General features: G+C 34.0%; 1 protein-coding gene across 1 annotated transcript in view; it reads left to right on the top strand.

Annotated features, from left to right (window-relative positions):
- LOC109047495 (ribonuclease inhibitor-like) overlaps positions 1-18,302 on the top strand; it is a 168,035-nt gene that overhangs the window by 122,912 nt on the left and 26,821 nt on the right. The window contains exons 4-7 of the mRNA XM_042756185.1: positions 14,417-14,590; positions 14,767-14,940; positions 16,032-16,205; positions 17,730-17,903. Coding sequence (XP_042612119.1) covers positions 14,417-14,590; positions 14,767-14,940; positions 16,032-16,205; positions 17,730-17,903 — 696 coding nt within the window. The remainder of the gene's footprint in view (positions 1-14,416; positions 14,591-14,766; positions 14,941-16,031; positions 16,206-17,729; positions 17,904-18,302) is intronic.

Raw genomic sequence — 18,302 nt, 5'->3', positions numbered from 1 at the left:
AAAGTTTTGGGGGCTTTTGGGGCCCTTACCATGCTCAAAAACTCTTGAAAATTGACTGTGGCCACTATGAGGCTGCAGAGGGCGGGACCCCTGGGCGTGGCCCGGGCTTCTACGGCGCCCCCTGGAACACAGTCAGAAATGTGGATGTATGCTCACACATACGTGACGTATTCATATATAACTCAGTACACTTATAGATCTCATTGTGCCGAACAACTTTCCGTATTGCATGTCATAGGCTCCGCCCAACAGGAGTGTCAGCTATTTCATGAATATTGTTCTGTGTATGTGATTTTCAAAGTATTGATGGTTTGGATTAAACCCCTTTAATTGCCATATCCCTTAAAAACCTGTCTGCCAGAGGTTACTGTAAATGCATGTGCCCACTGGTCACAGTTTACCTGATGCCACCAGGGTGGCGTTTGCGCTGATGGCTTGAGCCCGCCATCGCTGCTTGCAGCTATATTTATGATTATTTTTGTTTTTCCCGCCATCGCTGCTTGATTATATACTGCAATTATATTTATCCCAGTAGAATTATATATTTGTAATTCTTGTTTCTGTTCTGATAATTTGGTGAATTTAAAGGATTTGTTGTAAAGTGAAGGGGAACTAAAAATGTCCTGTTGGTGCATAAGCCTATAACATTATTAGGTCTGCCCGTTATTATTTCTGAATGAAATAAAATGCAAACCTCTCACAAATGTAATTTATTTTTTAGCGTGTTTAAAAAATAGCAGCAACTGAAAAATAGGCGATTAATCGGTTTAAAACGTGTTATTGTGGGTAACAAATTTACATTATATACTTCGGGACAGAGTATGGGCCTAATCTAGGCTATGTTATTAACTATTTACAAGTTTTCGTGTATGGTTTTATCCAGCTTTATGTTTTTCCATTGCATCCGAAAAAATGACTTTGTGCATGCGCATTCACTCCGCATGCCTCCAGCGATGCTCAGCTGTGGGACCGATTTCAAAATGTTTGATATAAAGTTGCTGTCACATATACAGGAATTGTTTCATTAAAAAAAATGAACAATCAATATATATTGTTAGTTTTATGCTAACATGCAATGCATCAAGGTCTTCAGATACTATATAAGATACATATAAGTTCATTTAGACTATTTAACATGCACTGTGACATTTTTACCGTTTCACCCTTATAAACTTCTTAAGATTTTAAAGTCAGTTTAATAGTATTGAAATTCAAGTTGATATGGTATTTAAAAAAAAGGTTTTAATTGCTTAATTGCTTATTTTCTATGAATTAATAATTTTTCATCATATCATTTTTTACAGCTGTAGGCTATTGGTTTTCCATTTTCGGAAACCAAGTACACACTTTTTTTCTTTTTTAAATCTATTATCGCTCACGTAGCTCTAACAAGGTTTTATTTAATTTTTTTTTTTTTTTTTGTTTGTTTGTTTGTTTGTTTTTTTTACTTTTTTTTTTTTTTGAGGAACCTGCCACTGTCAGGGGAGTCACATCATAATTAGAGTTGCAAATTAACTTCCAGAAATGTAAAATAAGGGCTAATAGAGGTTCTTTTATTTATTCTTTATTCATAATGTGTTATTTTTGAAGAAAATAAGTATTTACTATTTAAGAAAATAAGGGACGATCCAAATATTTGTAATGTACAAAAATATAAGGCCTATGTCTGTCGCATTGGATTTTTAAAGCATAACAACTGAAGGTCTATGAACATTTCTATGTTGCATTTTTTTAAACAATGGAACTTAAAGTTTTTTCAACTAAAATATTATTTCAACCATATAGCCTGTGAATAATAAAATGCATACTTTTCAATGAAAAGAACACTTAGAGAGTGTAGGTTGCTTCTGGTGTTGTGGATTTGTACTTCAAAATAATGAGATCCAAGTTTAAGAATAGCCTACAGTTTTTTTTTTACTCTCTATTTCACAGCAGTAGCTCATGAAATACGTCTTTCTTCAGGTAGACTGGATGTTTTGCCGCCTTGCTAATGTTGGGCTCATGATCAATGAGTTGGTATTCGCCTAAACTGATTTTATAAATCAAAACTTGTGGACGGTGAAAGCTGGGTGCAGTTAGAGCTCGCGCTCGCTGTGAAGCCGGAGCAGCTGATGGAGGATTCCGCTTGGTCTTAAAGCCTTCCTCCAACTCCTACGTTCACAAATGTCTACGATTTTTCTCAAAAAAAATGATTAATTATCATTGATAATTTGTTATTATTTTGGTTCTAGTGATAATAATAATATGGGCTGCGGGAAAATAATGAATAAAAAGAGTACGGCTGCTGTGAGTGCAGGCATGTTTCAACACAGTAACATGACAACACACACCGTTCCTCACGGCCAAAAAACAGACCGAGTTCAGTTCAGCTGGAGGGGGCTGGGGTTTGGAGTAGTTTCTGTATAGCTTGTGAGGTCGAGATAGAGGTGTGAATCTCTTGCTCTTTCATATGGACAGTGTCTTATGAGGGTATCAAATTTGCAGAACAGGTTTTTAGGACATATTGTTTTAAAACAACTTTAAAGAAAGGTTTGAACCACTTCAAATGTTGACTACTGTCATAGAGCAATAAAGTTTATTAGTTATTATAACTTAATTTCAGAGGAACTTGCCTTAACTAAAAAAAAATAATAAATAATAAAATAAAATAAATAAAAAACTGTTGCATTAGGGCTGGGCGATGGGCCTAAAACAAAAAAAAAATCCCCGATTTTTTTCACAAAAAAATCCGAGTTACGATTTTAAATTGATTTTTTTGCCTCCCTACTTAAAATCAATATTCAAATGACAAATAATTGTTCAAAACAGTATTAATATAGGCAAATTCTTTATTATTTACCAGTCAATTTATAACTGAAACATGATGATTAAAAAAGCAGTAGCTAATGTTATTACCTTAATGCTGGAAAGACCTTTATTTTACCCTGCTGAAAAAAACAATAGAAAACCATTACAGAAATTCTAATGGTTGTCCAGTACAAAACCATTACCAAACCAGCAGCAATTAACCATAAAACCATTACCAAATGGTTTCCATTACGTAGTGTTTTTGGGGCGTATTCCATTAGGCTTTATTGTTGTTTGTATAGGTTTCCATTACAAATTTGTATTGGTCATGATTTGCACATAATGGTTTCCATCACAGTTTTTTCTATTGGTTTCTGATGGTTCCATTACAAGTTTGTATTGGTCTTTATTTGCACATATTTAATGGTTTCCATCACATTTTTGTAATGGTTCTGATGGTTTCCATTTCAAGTTTCTATAGGTTTTTATTTGCACATATTTAATGGTTTCCGTTGCAGTTTTTGTATTGGTTCTGATTTGAATATTTTGCCTATAGCTGGTAATTAGGCCATTGATTAATTAATTAAATAATTTAAATTATTAATACAAACTATACACAGTTTTGTCAAGAATATAATTGTATTTATTTAAACTACATACCAACCTTTCAATAGCAAACAGTTCATGTTGTTTTGCAAAGAATTAAGAATATGCACCTTAAATCAAAATTATTCACGGAATACGCAACATAGCTGGAATTAACACAAAACCTTGACATTACATTTTTTTTTTAATTATTGTTATTCATTAATGCATTATAGAAATACAGGAACTATGAACTGCATTTGTGGCTTCATTGTAGCTGTCTTAGACCTGCAAAAGAGAAGGAAAATTCATTAGGACAAGGTACCACTTAAACCACATTACCAGTATGTGAGATTATCCATACATATATTTATATGGCAATCTCAAAAAAGTTGCAAAAACTTAGTTGTTGACAAAACATCATCATGTTTAAATTTGTCCAACACTTTGGGGGCACTTTGAGCAGATTCAAAGTTCTTGACAGATGGGAACTTTTGTCTATTACACATTTTTATGTTCATGAATACAACAACCAGTTTGTTTTGTTCAGCGTCATGTTTAGGAGTATGGAAATGTAAAGCCAATGGTTCCTACAGTAACAGACCAAAGTGAAACACTCTTGAACATTTTAAAACAAATACACTTTAGAATAAGGTTCCATTAGTAAATGTTAGTTATTCCATGGTTTGTCTGAATAGTGGATTCCACTTGGAATACAGGTTCCAAGTCAGTTTAATCACTGTTCCATACTCATGCACTGCTTTAATAGATGCATATATATTTTTGCTGTTTGTGAAGTAATTAATTGTTTGTAGAGAGAGACACGCAGACTGTCTTTATATTTTTCTTCTTGTTATTTCTTCTTTTTTCTGTTGTCATTAATTATTGTCGGCTGTGTTGAATATCTCAATGGTTTAGGTGTAGTTCAGTGTTGTTTGTTGTTATGAGTGAATGAATAAATGTGTCAAAATCAGGTTAAAGTTTTCTAAAGGTTCCAAAGCAAAATCACAGAGCAACATTGCATCTTTTCCTGCAGTTCTTTTCTTAATAATAGTTCACTTTTTTATTTTACATCTGAACAAAAGCATTCAAGTAAGAAAAACAAATAATCAAACGTAAAATCCCTTTATTGTGTTCATTAAATAAAGTAATTATTAAAACTATAAAAGCAGTTCAATAAAGAGCAGTGAGTGACTGTCATTCTGTGTATATTTATCAGGATATATATATAATTGTAATTTGAATGTCGGATTGAAATGAACACTGTTATTAGAGTAGTTAATTGCTAGTATAAGTGCGGCTAATAATAAAAAAAAAAAATTATTGAAAAAAAAAAAAAAAAATTATTGAAAAATTAATTAGCATGTTTTTGTGTTTTGCTTTGGTACTGAAATTGGTACCGAGTACAATGGATTTTCCACTGGTACTGGTACCGAATACTGAAATTTTGGTACCGTGACAACACTAATAGTAACTAAAACTGAAGACCTTGATTAATGTGTTCAGGTGCACTGCAGGTTGGAGCAAAACTCTGCATGTAAGTGGACCTTAAGAGACAATGTTGAGATCTCCTGTAATATATTCTGAACATGACACTTCAAAGAGGCAGGATGACTTCTAGATTAATGACTTACAACACTGGTGTCCAGTCCTGGGCTGGAGGACCAATGTTCTGCAGAGTTTTCTGGTGATCCTTGATCAGCTGCCCAGATCTGCTTAACTGGGGTTGGAGCTAAACTATGAAAAAAGAGAAAACAATCAATATTATGATGTTAAAAAGTTAAAAGATTTTGATTCAGAAATATGCACAACGTCTGAAAATGCACAGAGATGAGAATAAAGCTATGTGTTTAATGAGAACTTTCAACACACTGAAAAATAAGAAGCAATATTAAGTCACAGATGCATTTTTATTTATTCTTATTAATATTGTTTAAATAGGTTACAGTTAACTTGTGGTTTATCGATGAAATAGAAAAGATCTATCAGTGATGAATGGCATCATACATGCATCATATGTAATGATATTTAATAAGAGTTGTAACACTGTGTCTACACTGGACGGCACAACAAAATACAACAGAGCCTATTATAATCAGTGATGCTGTCTACACTGGATGTGGCACGGCATGACACAACAAATCACCGACCATAAACTGATGCCTCGTTCTATTTATGATGTACTGACACAAAGTTCGAATGATTTTTTAACAGTCACTTTGGTGTGTCCAGTGTAGACACTGTGTGAGAGTGTGTAGCTTGGAGTTAGAGAATGGGAATCTACTTAATTGTGCATTGCATTCTGGGTATACAATACAAATCACCAAAGGAAAAAAATAATATTTACATTAATATTTTTCATATTTTAATATTATTAGAATGGACTAATATTTGAAGGATTATGTGACACTGGAGACTGGAGTAATGATGCTAAAAATTAAGCTTTGATCACTTTTTAAAACATACTGAAATAGAAAATAGTTATTAAAAAATGGTATTTCACAATATTACTATTTTACTGTATTTTAATCAAATAAATGCAGCAGTGGTGAGCTTAAAATATTTATTTTTACAAATCTGACCCTTACATTTTTGAATGGTAGTGTATGTGTTAAGGAATTGCTTACTTTCATGGTTCATAATGTCTAAAATGTTCTTCGACAGGAGATATGACTCTAGAGCACAGCCATCAGCATGGAAGAACCTGGGAACATAAGCATACTGTCACAGAGACAACAATATTCATTATACAATGACAGGTTTATTATAAATAAACTATAGCAGAGGTGAAATGCAGAAAAGAAAAATAATAATTTACAGAATATATATATATATATATTATATATATATATATATATATATATATAATATATATATATATATATATATATATATATATATATATATATATATATAAAAAAGACTTAAACATTTTAGTTTTACTAATTTAGTAATGCTCCTACAGCGTGGACATCAAAATAACTAACATGCAAACAAACACAGACAGACACACACACACACACACACACACTATATATATATAAATATATATATGTGTGTGTGTGTGTGTGTGTGTGTGTGTGTGTGTGTTTTCATTATATATATATGTGAATTTTAAAATCATGAACTTCTCCTGTGTCATAGAGGTTTTTTTTTTTTCTGGCACTTCTGAAATAACAGTGGTATTTATGTATTTATGTGTTTACCATGAAAGATCAAAACCTGAAGGTTTCAGCCCATTGTAAGTGATGTAACGTTATCCGGTTACGTAACTGTACAGTGCATACTTTTAGGTTAAATTAATTAGCTTACTTCCATTCATCCGTTGAGATATATATAGAGACAGACAGAGAGAGAGAGAGAGAGAGAGAGAGCGCTCATCTACACACAAGATGACATTAAAAGCCCAAACTTAATAAATAAGAGCTCAAGTTTATCGTTACCTCTTGTAGTTAGCCTTAAGGCTGATTTATACTTCTGCGTCGGACCTACGCCGCAGCCTACACATAGACACACACCCTACGCCGTAGCCAACGCCGTGACCTGACGTGCACCTCTCCAAAAATCTAACAGCGCGTCAATTCTACGCGGACCGCAAGCACTGTGATTGGTCTGCTAGAACGCGCTTCCTCTGTATGTACTTGAGTTTGGTGTGTTTTATAATGTGCACTTTAATATATTTTAATGTTACAACCTTCTTAAATAAAATAAAACAAAGCAAAGAACAAGAGGTCTGTCTTATCATTTATTATACTACATAGCATTATACATCAGTATTTGTCCGCGATAAACAATGTGTGATCTGCCGTGGTACAAGTCCTTGTGAAGATTGAAAGAATACCATCTTCTCGTTCCGTTGTTGTCTCCTTTTTGTAGTTTTAAATACTGATTTAATATTTATTTGTCGCCGTCATGGCTATAATAATGCTTCTCCGCCGAGCCGCTTCTTCTTCGGCTTTTTGTCATGGTACTGCAGTTTACACCAGCAACATGCCCGTGGACACCGCAGACTAGCGGTTTGCATGTGTACTGCACGTCGAGGCGGACAACGACGCAGAAGTAAAATTAAAACTGACGCATAGCCTAAGGCGTAGGTCCGACGTACAGAAGTATAAATCAGCCTTTACAGTGGAGATGCTAACGGACTTTTTCTGACGACACTAAACCATTTCTATAAAGTAAATATTAAACGGAAGCGTATCATTTACATGAAATAAAGTGTCAGAAACACTTTAATGTACTATTTGTGTAATTATATAGACGAAACTTACCTAAAAAAATAGTGAAAACCACATTGAGAGTCAGCGTTCAGCTGCTTGACGGTTGGGCTGCCGCCGCCTCGTTTCCATGGTGACGTCCTCCGCTCCCAGTTCAGCGCGCGCGCCCATTACAGCACGTAGAAGTCACGCAGAATTTCACTGTTATTTCAACATCTATTTTTGGCCTAAATTAGGACCAAATCAGATGGACCAAACAAAACCTAATATTAAACATAGATTTTGGGGCTATAGATATGAACCAAATCAGACAGACAAAACAAAGACAATTGCGGATTTTAGGGCAAAATTTGGACCAAATCCGACGAACCAAGCAAGACCAACTTTCAACGTCAATTTTTTGATCTAAAAAGAAGGCCATGACGGGCCGAGCTGATTTTAGCAAAAAAAAAAAAAAAAAAAAACGATGTCCAAATGACGTCTGGTGCTGGGTGTGTACCAGCATAATTACCACCGTAAGCTTCCAAAGGTGTTCTGTTGGTCCTTAATGGTATCTAATAGACAATAAAAGAAAGCAATTTAAGAATAGAGACCCACAGGGACCATTACAGTGTCCATTAAAACCAACAGAATTCCCATTAGAACCATTAAAACCATTAAAAATTCTGTAATGGTTTCTATTGTTTGTGTGTTCATTTATTTTTTTGTTTTTTTTTTTTCAGCAGTAGCCTACCCACTAGGACCATTACAGTTTTCCAAAGAAACCACTTAATTTATTGGCGTCATAATGGTTTCCTACTGGTGTCCAGTAGATACCACCAGAAGTTTCCAAAGGTGTTCTGTTGGTCCTTAATGGTATCCAATAGACAATATGCCACCAATAGAAGAAAGCAAATTACCAATAGAGACCAACAGAGACCATTACAGTGTCCATTAAAACCATTAGAATTCCCATTAGAACCATTAAAACCATTACATATTCTGTAATGATTTCTATTGTTTTTTTCAGCAGTGATTTTTTTTTATTTTTTTTAATACTAGCCCATCATGCATCTAACCATCCACTCGGCGTTAAGAGCTGTTCAGATTAAAACTGGCAGTGAGTCAGTGTCATTATAACCCGAAAATAACCCGAAAATAATCAGTAAAAAATAAACTCCTTTAGAACTAACTAGCCTGTAACATCCCGCTCGACTATTGCCGTCATTATAATCTTCTGACCGGAGAGATGTGTATCAAGATATAGCTAAATATGTTTATCATGTCAATTCTTCCTAAATATGCAGTTTATATTACGGGCTGTTGGCATGAATTGTATTCGTGATGGAGCGGTGCTGGAGCGAGTGAAAACCAGACGCTCCGACTTTTAAAAAATCCTCTCCTCGCTCAGTCAGAATAACACCGCACTGCTCATACTCTGCTCTGCAGCGTGTCTCAAACGCGCGGGGAGGGTTGAGCCCAATCAGAACCACGAGCCCTGAGTGGAGCGTAGGCGGCTTTATTTTTGCGTCCATACAATATTTTTTAGAGTGTGAAATATAAATTTTCACAGAATGTAGCGTATTCATGAACAATATATTGAAGTTTTTCTAAATCCCAGACATCAGTAAAGTATCCGTTTATGAACATGTTTTATAGGCTTTTTTTTTTTTTACAGACGTGACAAAAACACAAGAGTTTTTATATATTTTGAAGACTTTATGTGATTTAAAATGCAACAAACCAGAAGCACAATATCTGCAGAGAAGGGCTGGCCATTCTCAAAACATAAAATATCGATTTTATTTCAATTTTCGTTTTTGTGTTTCAGAGGACCGTTCTGAACGAAGAATTTATGCAAACGCGTATAAAATGCTTTACAAACTTTACCAGAGATGTCTAGAGGGTATTTAATAGGTCTGCCCCACGTAAGATTTTTCTAGTTACTAGTTGTTCATTTTGTTATTATTCGTTGCATTTATTCAACTAATCGCAGGTTTATATTAAATTTACATCTATAATCCATAATGAGCCTTAATATATTCCGCGCTCAAGACATGCATTAAGTTTGCCACAAGCACAGGCAGAAGTAGCCCAATAATTGTGAAAAAGGAGACATTTTAATTATTTATTAATAAACAACATTTAATGTTTTCTTGTCGGCTGCAAGATGAAATTCACAGTGCTGACTCTCTCCACATGGACGCGCCTTTAAAGAGAAATACAACCCTCACAGATTACATAATGATTTCGTTCTGAATTGATTCTTTAAAAGACATGTCAAGCTTTCTGTAGATATATTTCTCATGCATGTTTGGCACCCCCAATTTTCAGTTATTTCATTATTAGGAAAAAAATCACGTGACCGAGAGGGCGTCTCCCTGTCATGCCTGCATAATAATTTTCACACAGACACTTGAATATGAATAATAATTCACATTTTGCATATGCATTACAAAGCAAATTTTTTTTTTTTTTTACATGTAATTATCCTAAATAAAACCAAACAAGATTTTTAATGAAGATAAAATATGTAGAAAAATAAGAATAAATGCTGCGAGCACTCAGCATCATGCGCCGAGCAAATCTTGCACTGATATTTTACGGAATATTATACAAACATCCATTTAAATGCGGCTACAATTTATTTATTTTATTATTATTATTTTATTTTATTGTTTTACTTAAATTACATGAAAGCAAGTAAAGAAGACTGAAGTTGTCAGTTAATGAAGCTCTTTTTTACATCGTGTGTATTTCGTTGATTATAATGAGAGAACTTGAGTTTAATCGTGAGGACGTTGTATTAATCCATCCACTCTTTAGAGTTTCAGTGATTTAGCTAAATCGTGCAGGTTTAATTTATTCTTTCTTGTTTTAATTAGGCCTAAATAATGGGAGAGAAATTATACAGTCACTCACGTTTTACTAAAATAAAGAAAATAATTTATAAAACACGCAAGCCTAGCTCACAATAGGCTACCACTCTTAATGCTCCGATGCAAAGTAAACCACAATTTCTTTTGAATAATATAACACACAATTCATATTATATAAATAATACTGCACACTATTTAAATGTGTCAAATCTAAAATATGGTGTAGAGAAAATATAAGGCTCATAGGCTTGATATTTAATTAGTTAGAGCGCCACTCAGCGTTCAAATGCTGTTTGTGGACTTTGCGGAGGTAGAGGCGGTGTTTTGGATGGCCACCTACTGTAATAGCCTACTGCGTTCCAGTCAACTGGGATATAATAATTATATTATATAATATTATAAGTTACATTATAATATATAATATACTTTTATAGAGAGAGAGAGAGAAAGAGAGAGAGAGAGAGACATTACTTCCGGGGTCCAATACATGGCTGGTTTTCGTGCACATCAGCCATGTATTGAAAGATTTTTTTTTCACCAGTCTTTGAAGCATATTTCCTACAGTACTTATTTTATTCATTTTTTTTTGTTCAGTCTTTTTCATTTAGATGTGTATTTCTATTTTCAGCCCTTTTTAATATTTAATTTATAAATTAATAAAAATAAATAAAAAAGAGCAATGACGTGTACCATAAAGTACAGTCAAATTATTAAATTGTAATCACATTGCACCTGAGTCAAGGTAAAGGTGTAATCTGCCGATTGTCCTGCAGGTGACCGCATAAATCTGTCTTCTTGTGATGCACTTGGGGCTTTACAATTACTCCAGATCACACGTAGATCTACGATAAATGTCTACGAAGTGCTACTAAGTTACGATGCGTTTGGGAAACAGACCATAATATTAAGATAAGTCATATGATAATTTTTTACGAACTTCTTAGGCTTAAGAAGCTTTTGGGAAACGCAGCACTACATAGTTCTTGTTTGTACAGGTGAACTATCGCACAAATTAGATGCCACCACTGAAAAAGCTCGGTCATCTTTACATTTTAACCTGGCTCTCAGAACATCGAGAAGCACCTGACTGGATGACCTCAGTGCTTTAAAAAGAGTGTGGACATGTATAAGCTCTTATAAATAAGCAGGCGCCAACCCATTTAAAATCTTAAAATTCAAACAATAAAATCTTGACATCAATCTTAACAACAGCGTAGCAAATCTTTTTCATCACCATAATGGATAGCTGTCTGAAATAATAGGCCATATATATAATAAAATAGAAAAAAAGGAGAAGCCTAAAACAGGATTAATGCCAGCCCATGTCTGAGTTAACATGACATGAAAAAATCCCTACAACTGCAGCAGCAGAGGACTAGTATTTTGCCGCGCAGAACTGCAGAAGAACCGATGACAGCACGGTTTGATCTTTGAATTCTTGTTTTTAGTTTTCCGCAAAAATATTTAAAAAGTAAATGGAGCCGTTTTCTCATTTTCTACACTCAATATTAAACAAAAAATCAAATGACCAAAAGATACACGGACCTAACATGGACCACGACAAGGATCAGATTTATAACAATTTGTTGCATAAGCTCATAAACTCAACAGCACATTAATAATGCAGTCAGTTTGCTACACTTCTACTGCACTGATGAAACAGTACAGATTTTATAATTCCTCACACTGTAAACATGTTAAGCAATTGTCTCTAAATTAAGTAATTTGCACAAATCAAATAAATATTTAAACATCACATAATGTCCTCTAAACATCAATCCATTTTTCACATACCAAAATGTACAGTGTACATTGACTGATAACAGATTTTTTTCAAACTGTACAAAATGAGAAATATATTTGACATCTATAAAAATATTCATTAAAGTAAACATTCTGTATTAATTCTTAATAAATTCTGTATAAAGCCTTCTGTGAGCATTAGTTTATGGATGTACAACTAAAACCTAAAAGGAATGCTTTTGAAACCAATTCCAAAAAGTCTAGGAACAACTAAAAACCAAAAACAACATCACAGTAAGTGAAAAAAATGCATATTAAAACATTAGTGGAGATGATCTGTGTTCGCTGAACTCCACCTGTAAACAGGATGAAATTACAACAAGATTATCTCATCTAAAATGGTCTTCTATTTCCTGTAGGTTTTTGAAAATTCCTGCTGCAGAGAAAGCATGTGAGCATCTCACTGAAGTTCTGCAAATAAGTCCATTACTTCTGACAGAACTGGATCTGAGTGGAGATAAATTAGGAGACCTGGATGCTCAGAAAGCTCTCTGCTCTTTTAATGGACTCTCATAGCAAAGTGGAGAAAATAAAGTGAGTGAACATGAGTTTATACATCCTAACTTCTATGATTACAAAAGACTGTCAGTGACGTGTGAGCAAATATGAAGATCTGTTGATCTGATGTGTGTTGAATATGTGTTGAATATTAAAATAATGCTTTTTTGTGTTTAGGCTGAATAATTGTGAGCTGACAGAGAAAAACTGTTCAGTTCTAGCTACTGTTCTCTCCTCCAAAACCATCCTGAAAGAGATTAACCTGAACAACAGCCGTCTGCTGGACTCAGGAGTCAAAGAGATCTGTGAGGGACTGAAGAATCCTGTGTGTGAACTGAAGATACTCAAGTTAGTACATTTCACCACCAACTGCTGTTCATTTAAGCAGACACGAACATTTACATTATGTACATTATTTTTTTTTTCTTTTTTATGGAGAGGGGTTCTTTTTTCCTTTGAATTGTAAAGAAACCTGGCCAACCAATAAGATTCATGCTTTGTTAACATGCCCTCAGACATCACATAAAACTATGAATTGGTGACTCACAAACAGACTGTTTGGTTTAGTGACATTGAATAGCAGAAAGTGAATCAGGAACAGACATTGTGGAGATTGTTATTGAGCAACTTTAGTGGTAATAAATTCCATTCAATAAAAAAAATGGATAGGATTGGTTAAAAAGGATGAACTGTTTGGAAACATGTAAGTACTGTTTATCTTCATTTCTTCCTCTCTGTCATACGGAGCCCCGCACATGACATGCAAGAAAAAATAAATAAATTGTGCGCACAGTTTACTAATTTGTTCCTTCAATGTACTAAAACATGTACACGATAACTATTTCGTTCTCTCGATTTATAACTCGTGTGCACGATTTAGCAAATCGAGGGTACGAATTAGTAAATCGTGTGCACAATTTATAAATCGAGTGAACGAAATAGTAAATCGTGTGCACGATTTAGCCTACTATTTTTTCCTGCGTGCCATGTGCGGGGCTCCGTACTGTGATTTAGCCTAATATTTTTTCCTGATTGATTTTTGATGGTGTTTGTAATGTTCAGACTGATGCGCAACAAATATTTAAAAATTGAGTTCCACAGTTATTGATACAAAATGAACATTTTCCTCCCTTTAGTGAATACATTTTCTAGGGCTCTAGCTTAAAGTCTAAAATTTTACTAAATATGATTTTTTTAGCTTTTTGCGAAAATGATTTCTGTCTAGGTAATCTGTGTCTCAGGTGCAGCACTTTTCTTTGATGAAGTACTGAGAACTGTGTCATATAATGTGCTTTCAGTGCAGAGATAAGGTGCAGTTTTAGCCTTATGCTATGTATTAAAATGTTTCCTTAAGAAATGGAAAGTAAGACTAAATTGATGCAGAACTTAGTCATATAATAATATTTGTATTGATACATTGAATTAATTAAGAAAGTGAAAGATTAGGGCTTTATTTTTATTATAAATAATTAGTTATTTTAACCGCCCCCATATTCAACAATAACAGATTCCTGGTCATTATTATATAATAAATTAATCTTAGCAGAATAAAACTGTGGCATATCTGATAAGGTAAAATGTGTAATTTAGTCATATTAATTGATATTACAGTGATGAATTAATCTCAGCTGCAATGTTAATTTAAATTTGTGTTTTTATTTTCTCTAGACTTTCAGACTGCAGTATCACTGAAGAAGATTATAAAGCTCTGGCTTCAGCTCTGAGATCAAACCCTTCACACCTGATAGAGCTGGACCTCACAGGAAATGATCCTGGACAATCAGGAGTGAAGGAGCTCAGTGATTTACTACAGGATCCAAACTATTCACTGAAGACACTGAGGTGAGTCATGATGAAATGATACAAAATAATGATACACATGATATGGAGGTGAATTATTCATAGAAATTTTATTTCACTAACTTTGTTCCAACAACTAATTGTGCTGTTTTAAAAGCTGACTATTAATTACACCAAGTTCTGTTGAATTGAATCCTGCTTCATCTTCTCTTACACAGGTTTTTGGGTCCTGCTGCAGATGAAGCCTGTCAGTATGTGAGTGGAATTATGGGTATTAATCCCTTACTTCTGAGAGAGCTTATTCTGAGCGGAAATAAACTTGACATCATCAAATTTGTGAATGATTTTGCTGCTCTGCTGGAGGACAAACACTGTCAATTCAACAAACTTCAGTGAGTATCTCACATACATTTCAAATTTATACTTGCTTTGGAAGTATTAGGCCCTCTTTATATTAAGTGTCATCAGCCACTATGTACTAACATTTAAATTGATAAAGTTCTCTTGGCCACCCGCTCACAACTGCTGTTTTTGACTTATTGAGACATAGAACTGTCTCTTTACAGCCACATCACAGATGTTTTAGGCATGCACTTCAACTTTGCCTCAGTGCCAGGCACAAGTCAAATGACTGCCAGAAAGGTATACAGTAGGTGTAGAGAGAGCTTCAATAAAAGAACAGTAGATATATGAGATTTTGTTGAGCGGATAATACAGCATGATTAAAAATGGATCAATTTAAGCAGCATCAAAATTTTGCAAATGCATGAATGTATTTTTTATATATGCATCACATTTAAAAGGATTCTGTAATCATTTACTCACCCTCGTGTCATTCCAGACTTTTGAGACTTTCGTTCTTATTCGGAACACAAATTAAGATTTTTTTTTTTTTTATGAAATCTTAATTATAAAAGATTCAGGAGTGTATCTTTTTTATATTTTTGATTCGACAGTGTTGTTGGACTATTTTTCCCACGCAACTATCATTTTTTTCAGGTGTGCTGAGTTGTGTTGATTAATGAAATCTGAGCAATTTCTTTCCCTCCATTGACAGTCTGGACAACTACTGTACCATTTTGATGCTTCAAAAAGTTCATAAAAGATCATAAAACTAATCCATATGAATTGATTGGTTTAGTACAAATTTTCTGAAGAGACTTGATTGCTTCATATGATGAACAGATGTAATTTATATTACCTTGAGCACAATAAGTGCATTGTACCTAACAATTAATCTTTTTGTGATGTATGTACTGTACATAGTAGTCAAAGACACCTAATATAAAGTGAGGCCAAAGTATCTTTAATACATAGCATTTTCTTTTATGTTTTACATTCAATAACTGGTTAAGATGAAAATTTAGCATTTATTAACTTAGCAGATACAAGAACAGCTTTCAGACAACAACAATACAAGCAAATGCAATGAAGGTTTTGAGATAAACTGAAGAATATTTCCTCTCTTTTTCTGTCTCTGCAGGCTGAATAATAACAGCATTACAGCAGAAGGTTGTGCTGCTCTGACATCAGCATTTAATTCAAATCCTTCAAACCTGACAGAGCTGGATCTGAGTGGAAATAAACTAGGAAACTTAGGATTTGAGAAGATCTGTCATCTGTTGGAAAACAAACAATGCAGATTAGAGAAACTAAAGTGTGTATCTTTATTTATATTTCTACATGATAACATGCATTTATAAATGTCCATTTGTCATGACAAATGATTAAGGCTATGGGGCTGTAATTATTTTTGTACATTGCTATCTTTATTTTATGAAATATTAAAAAATCTAATTAAGCAGATGCTTTTTGAGTATTTTTTTTTTAACTAAAATGCAATTATTAACACATTTTCACAATTTCCATGGCAATGCTTTTTATAATTGCTTTTAAAAAAATAAAATTATTATTTTTTTTTTTTCTTAAAGGGGTCATATGATGCTTTTTAAAGATCATTATTTTGTGTGTTTTGGTGTAACAGAATTTGTTGACATGCTTAAATGTTAAAAAAAACATTATTTTTCAAATACTGTACATTATTGTGGGTCCTCTATGTCCCGCCTCTCTCGAACCTGTCGTTTTCTACAAAGTCCCTCCTTCTGACAAGCGCAGTCTGCTCTGATTGGCCAACTGACCCAGTGCATTGTGATTGGCCGAACACCGCAAGCACTCGTCGAAAATGTAACGTCCTTTTCCATAATTGCGAGCTTCATCTTTCAAAATAAATGTAAAGACAGTTAATAATGTCCTTAGTTTTACCATCAGTTCAAGCCTGAAAGAGAAACAGAGTGGCGTGACAGACACAGTGATGAAGCACGTATGTGTTTGCAGTACACAAGCCACAGACGGTTAAGACAGCTGACTCCACTGTGTGATCTTCTCTCTCTCTCTCTCTCTCACACACACACACGAGACGCGCAAAACTTCGCATTTGAACTTTCAATAGCAAATACTTAAACTAATAACAAAACATACTTACAGCAGCTGATTCAGAAGCGCCAGATTGTCGTAGCAAAGTCAGAGTTACCTCCTCTCCTAGGTTCACGAAACGGTCGTCCATAAAATGTGTTGCTGTTCTGTTGTAAGTAATCTTAAAGATTCCTAAATGCATCTACTTTCAGAAGGACAAATAAAGTGCTTTTGCTTTCTCCTAGATTCAATTTGAATTAATCGCACAGCCCTACTTCAACACTAACTGCGGTTACTGAAACCATGCCTTCTTTCTTTTGCGTGAACATTTGGGCGGCATTACTCAAATATTTCCACATAGTGACGTAGACATGTGACAGTGTGGCAGAGTCTTAACTTTGATAAAGAATATCTCTTTAGATTTTATTTTTTTGTTTGTGCAACTTTACAGATCTTCTTCATGCACCAAGAGCTTGTAACACTCCAAAGAGAAAGGAACAATTGGAAATCGCATTATATGACCCCTTTAAAGTTTTTTCTTATGATTTAAATAATGATGTCACTTTATATGCAGTTTGCTTTTTTAATGTTGATCATGCAGTACTTAACAAATAAACAACAAATAACAAATAAATTAATCTTAGCAGAATAAAACTGTGGCATATCTGATAAGGTAAAATGTGTAATTTAGTCATATTTATTGATATTACAGTGATGAATTAATCTCAGCTGCAATGTTAATTTAAATTTGTGTTTTTATTGTTTCTTTTCTTTCTGACTGCAGTATCACTGAAGAAGGTTATAAAGCTCTGGCTTCAGCTCTGAGATCAAACCCTTCACACCTGATAGAGCTGGATCTCACAGGAAATGATCCTGGACAATCAGGAGTGCAGGAGCTCAGTGATTTACTACATGATCCAAACTATTCACTGAAGACACTGAGGTGAGATGTGATGAGATGATACAAAATAAATTACATGCAGGCTAAATATTCATTCATAATATTTCAGTAATACAATAAGCTTCGATTTGGTGCATCTGAGCTACTTTGTTGTTGGTGACAAATTGTTGTTATAAGCTACAGTTCTGTTTAAATAGACATTATGAGCCACTAAATGTGCTGATACTCAGTAGTTTGTCACCAACTTTTTCTGAATACACTGTAGTTTAATTTCCATCAAGCCCAGATTCCTAACACTGTATCACTCTACAGTTGATCTATGAGTCTCCAGTTCTTCACAAACATGCTGTTTCTAGAAAGATCTTTTGCCCTTCTGCTCCTCATGACTTTTGCACTGTTTCTGTTTTTTGACATCACTGTTTTTTGACATTTGGATGTCAA

The sequence above is a fragment of the Cyprinus carpio genome, unplaced genomic scaffold, assembly GCF_018340385.1.
Source record: "Cyprinus carpio isolate SPL01 unplaced genomic scaffold, ASM1834038v1 S000006809, whole genome shotgun sequence".
In the NCBI taxonomy this organism is placed as follows: Eukaryota; Metazoa; Chordata; class Actinopteri; order Cypriniformes; family Cyprinidae; genus Cyprinus; species Cyprinus carpio.
This window is presented reverse-complemented; position numbering and strand designations above follow the sequence as displayed.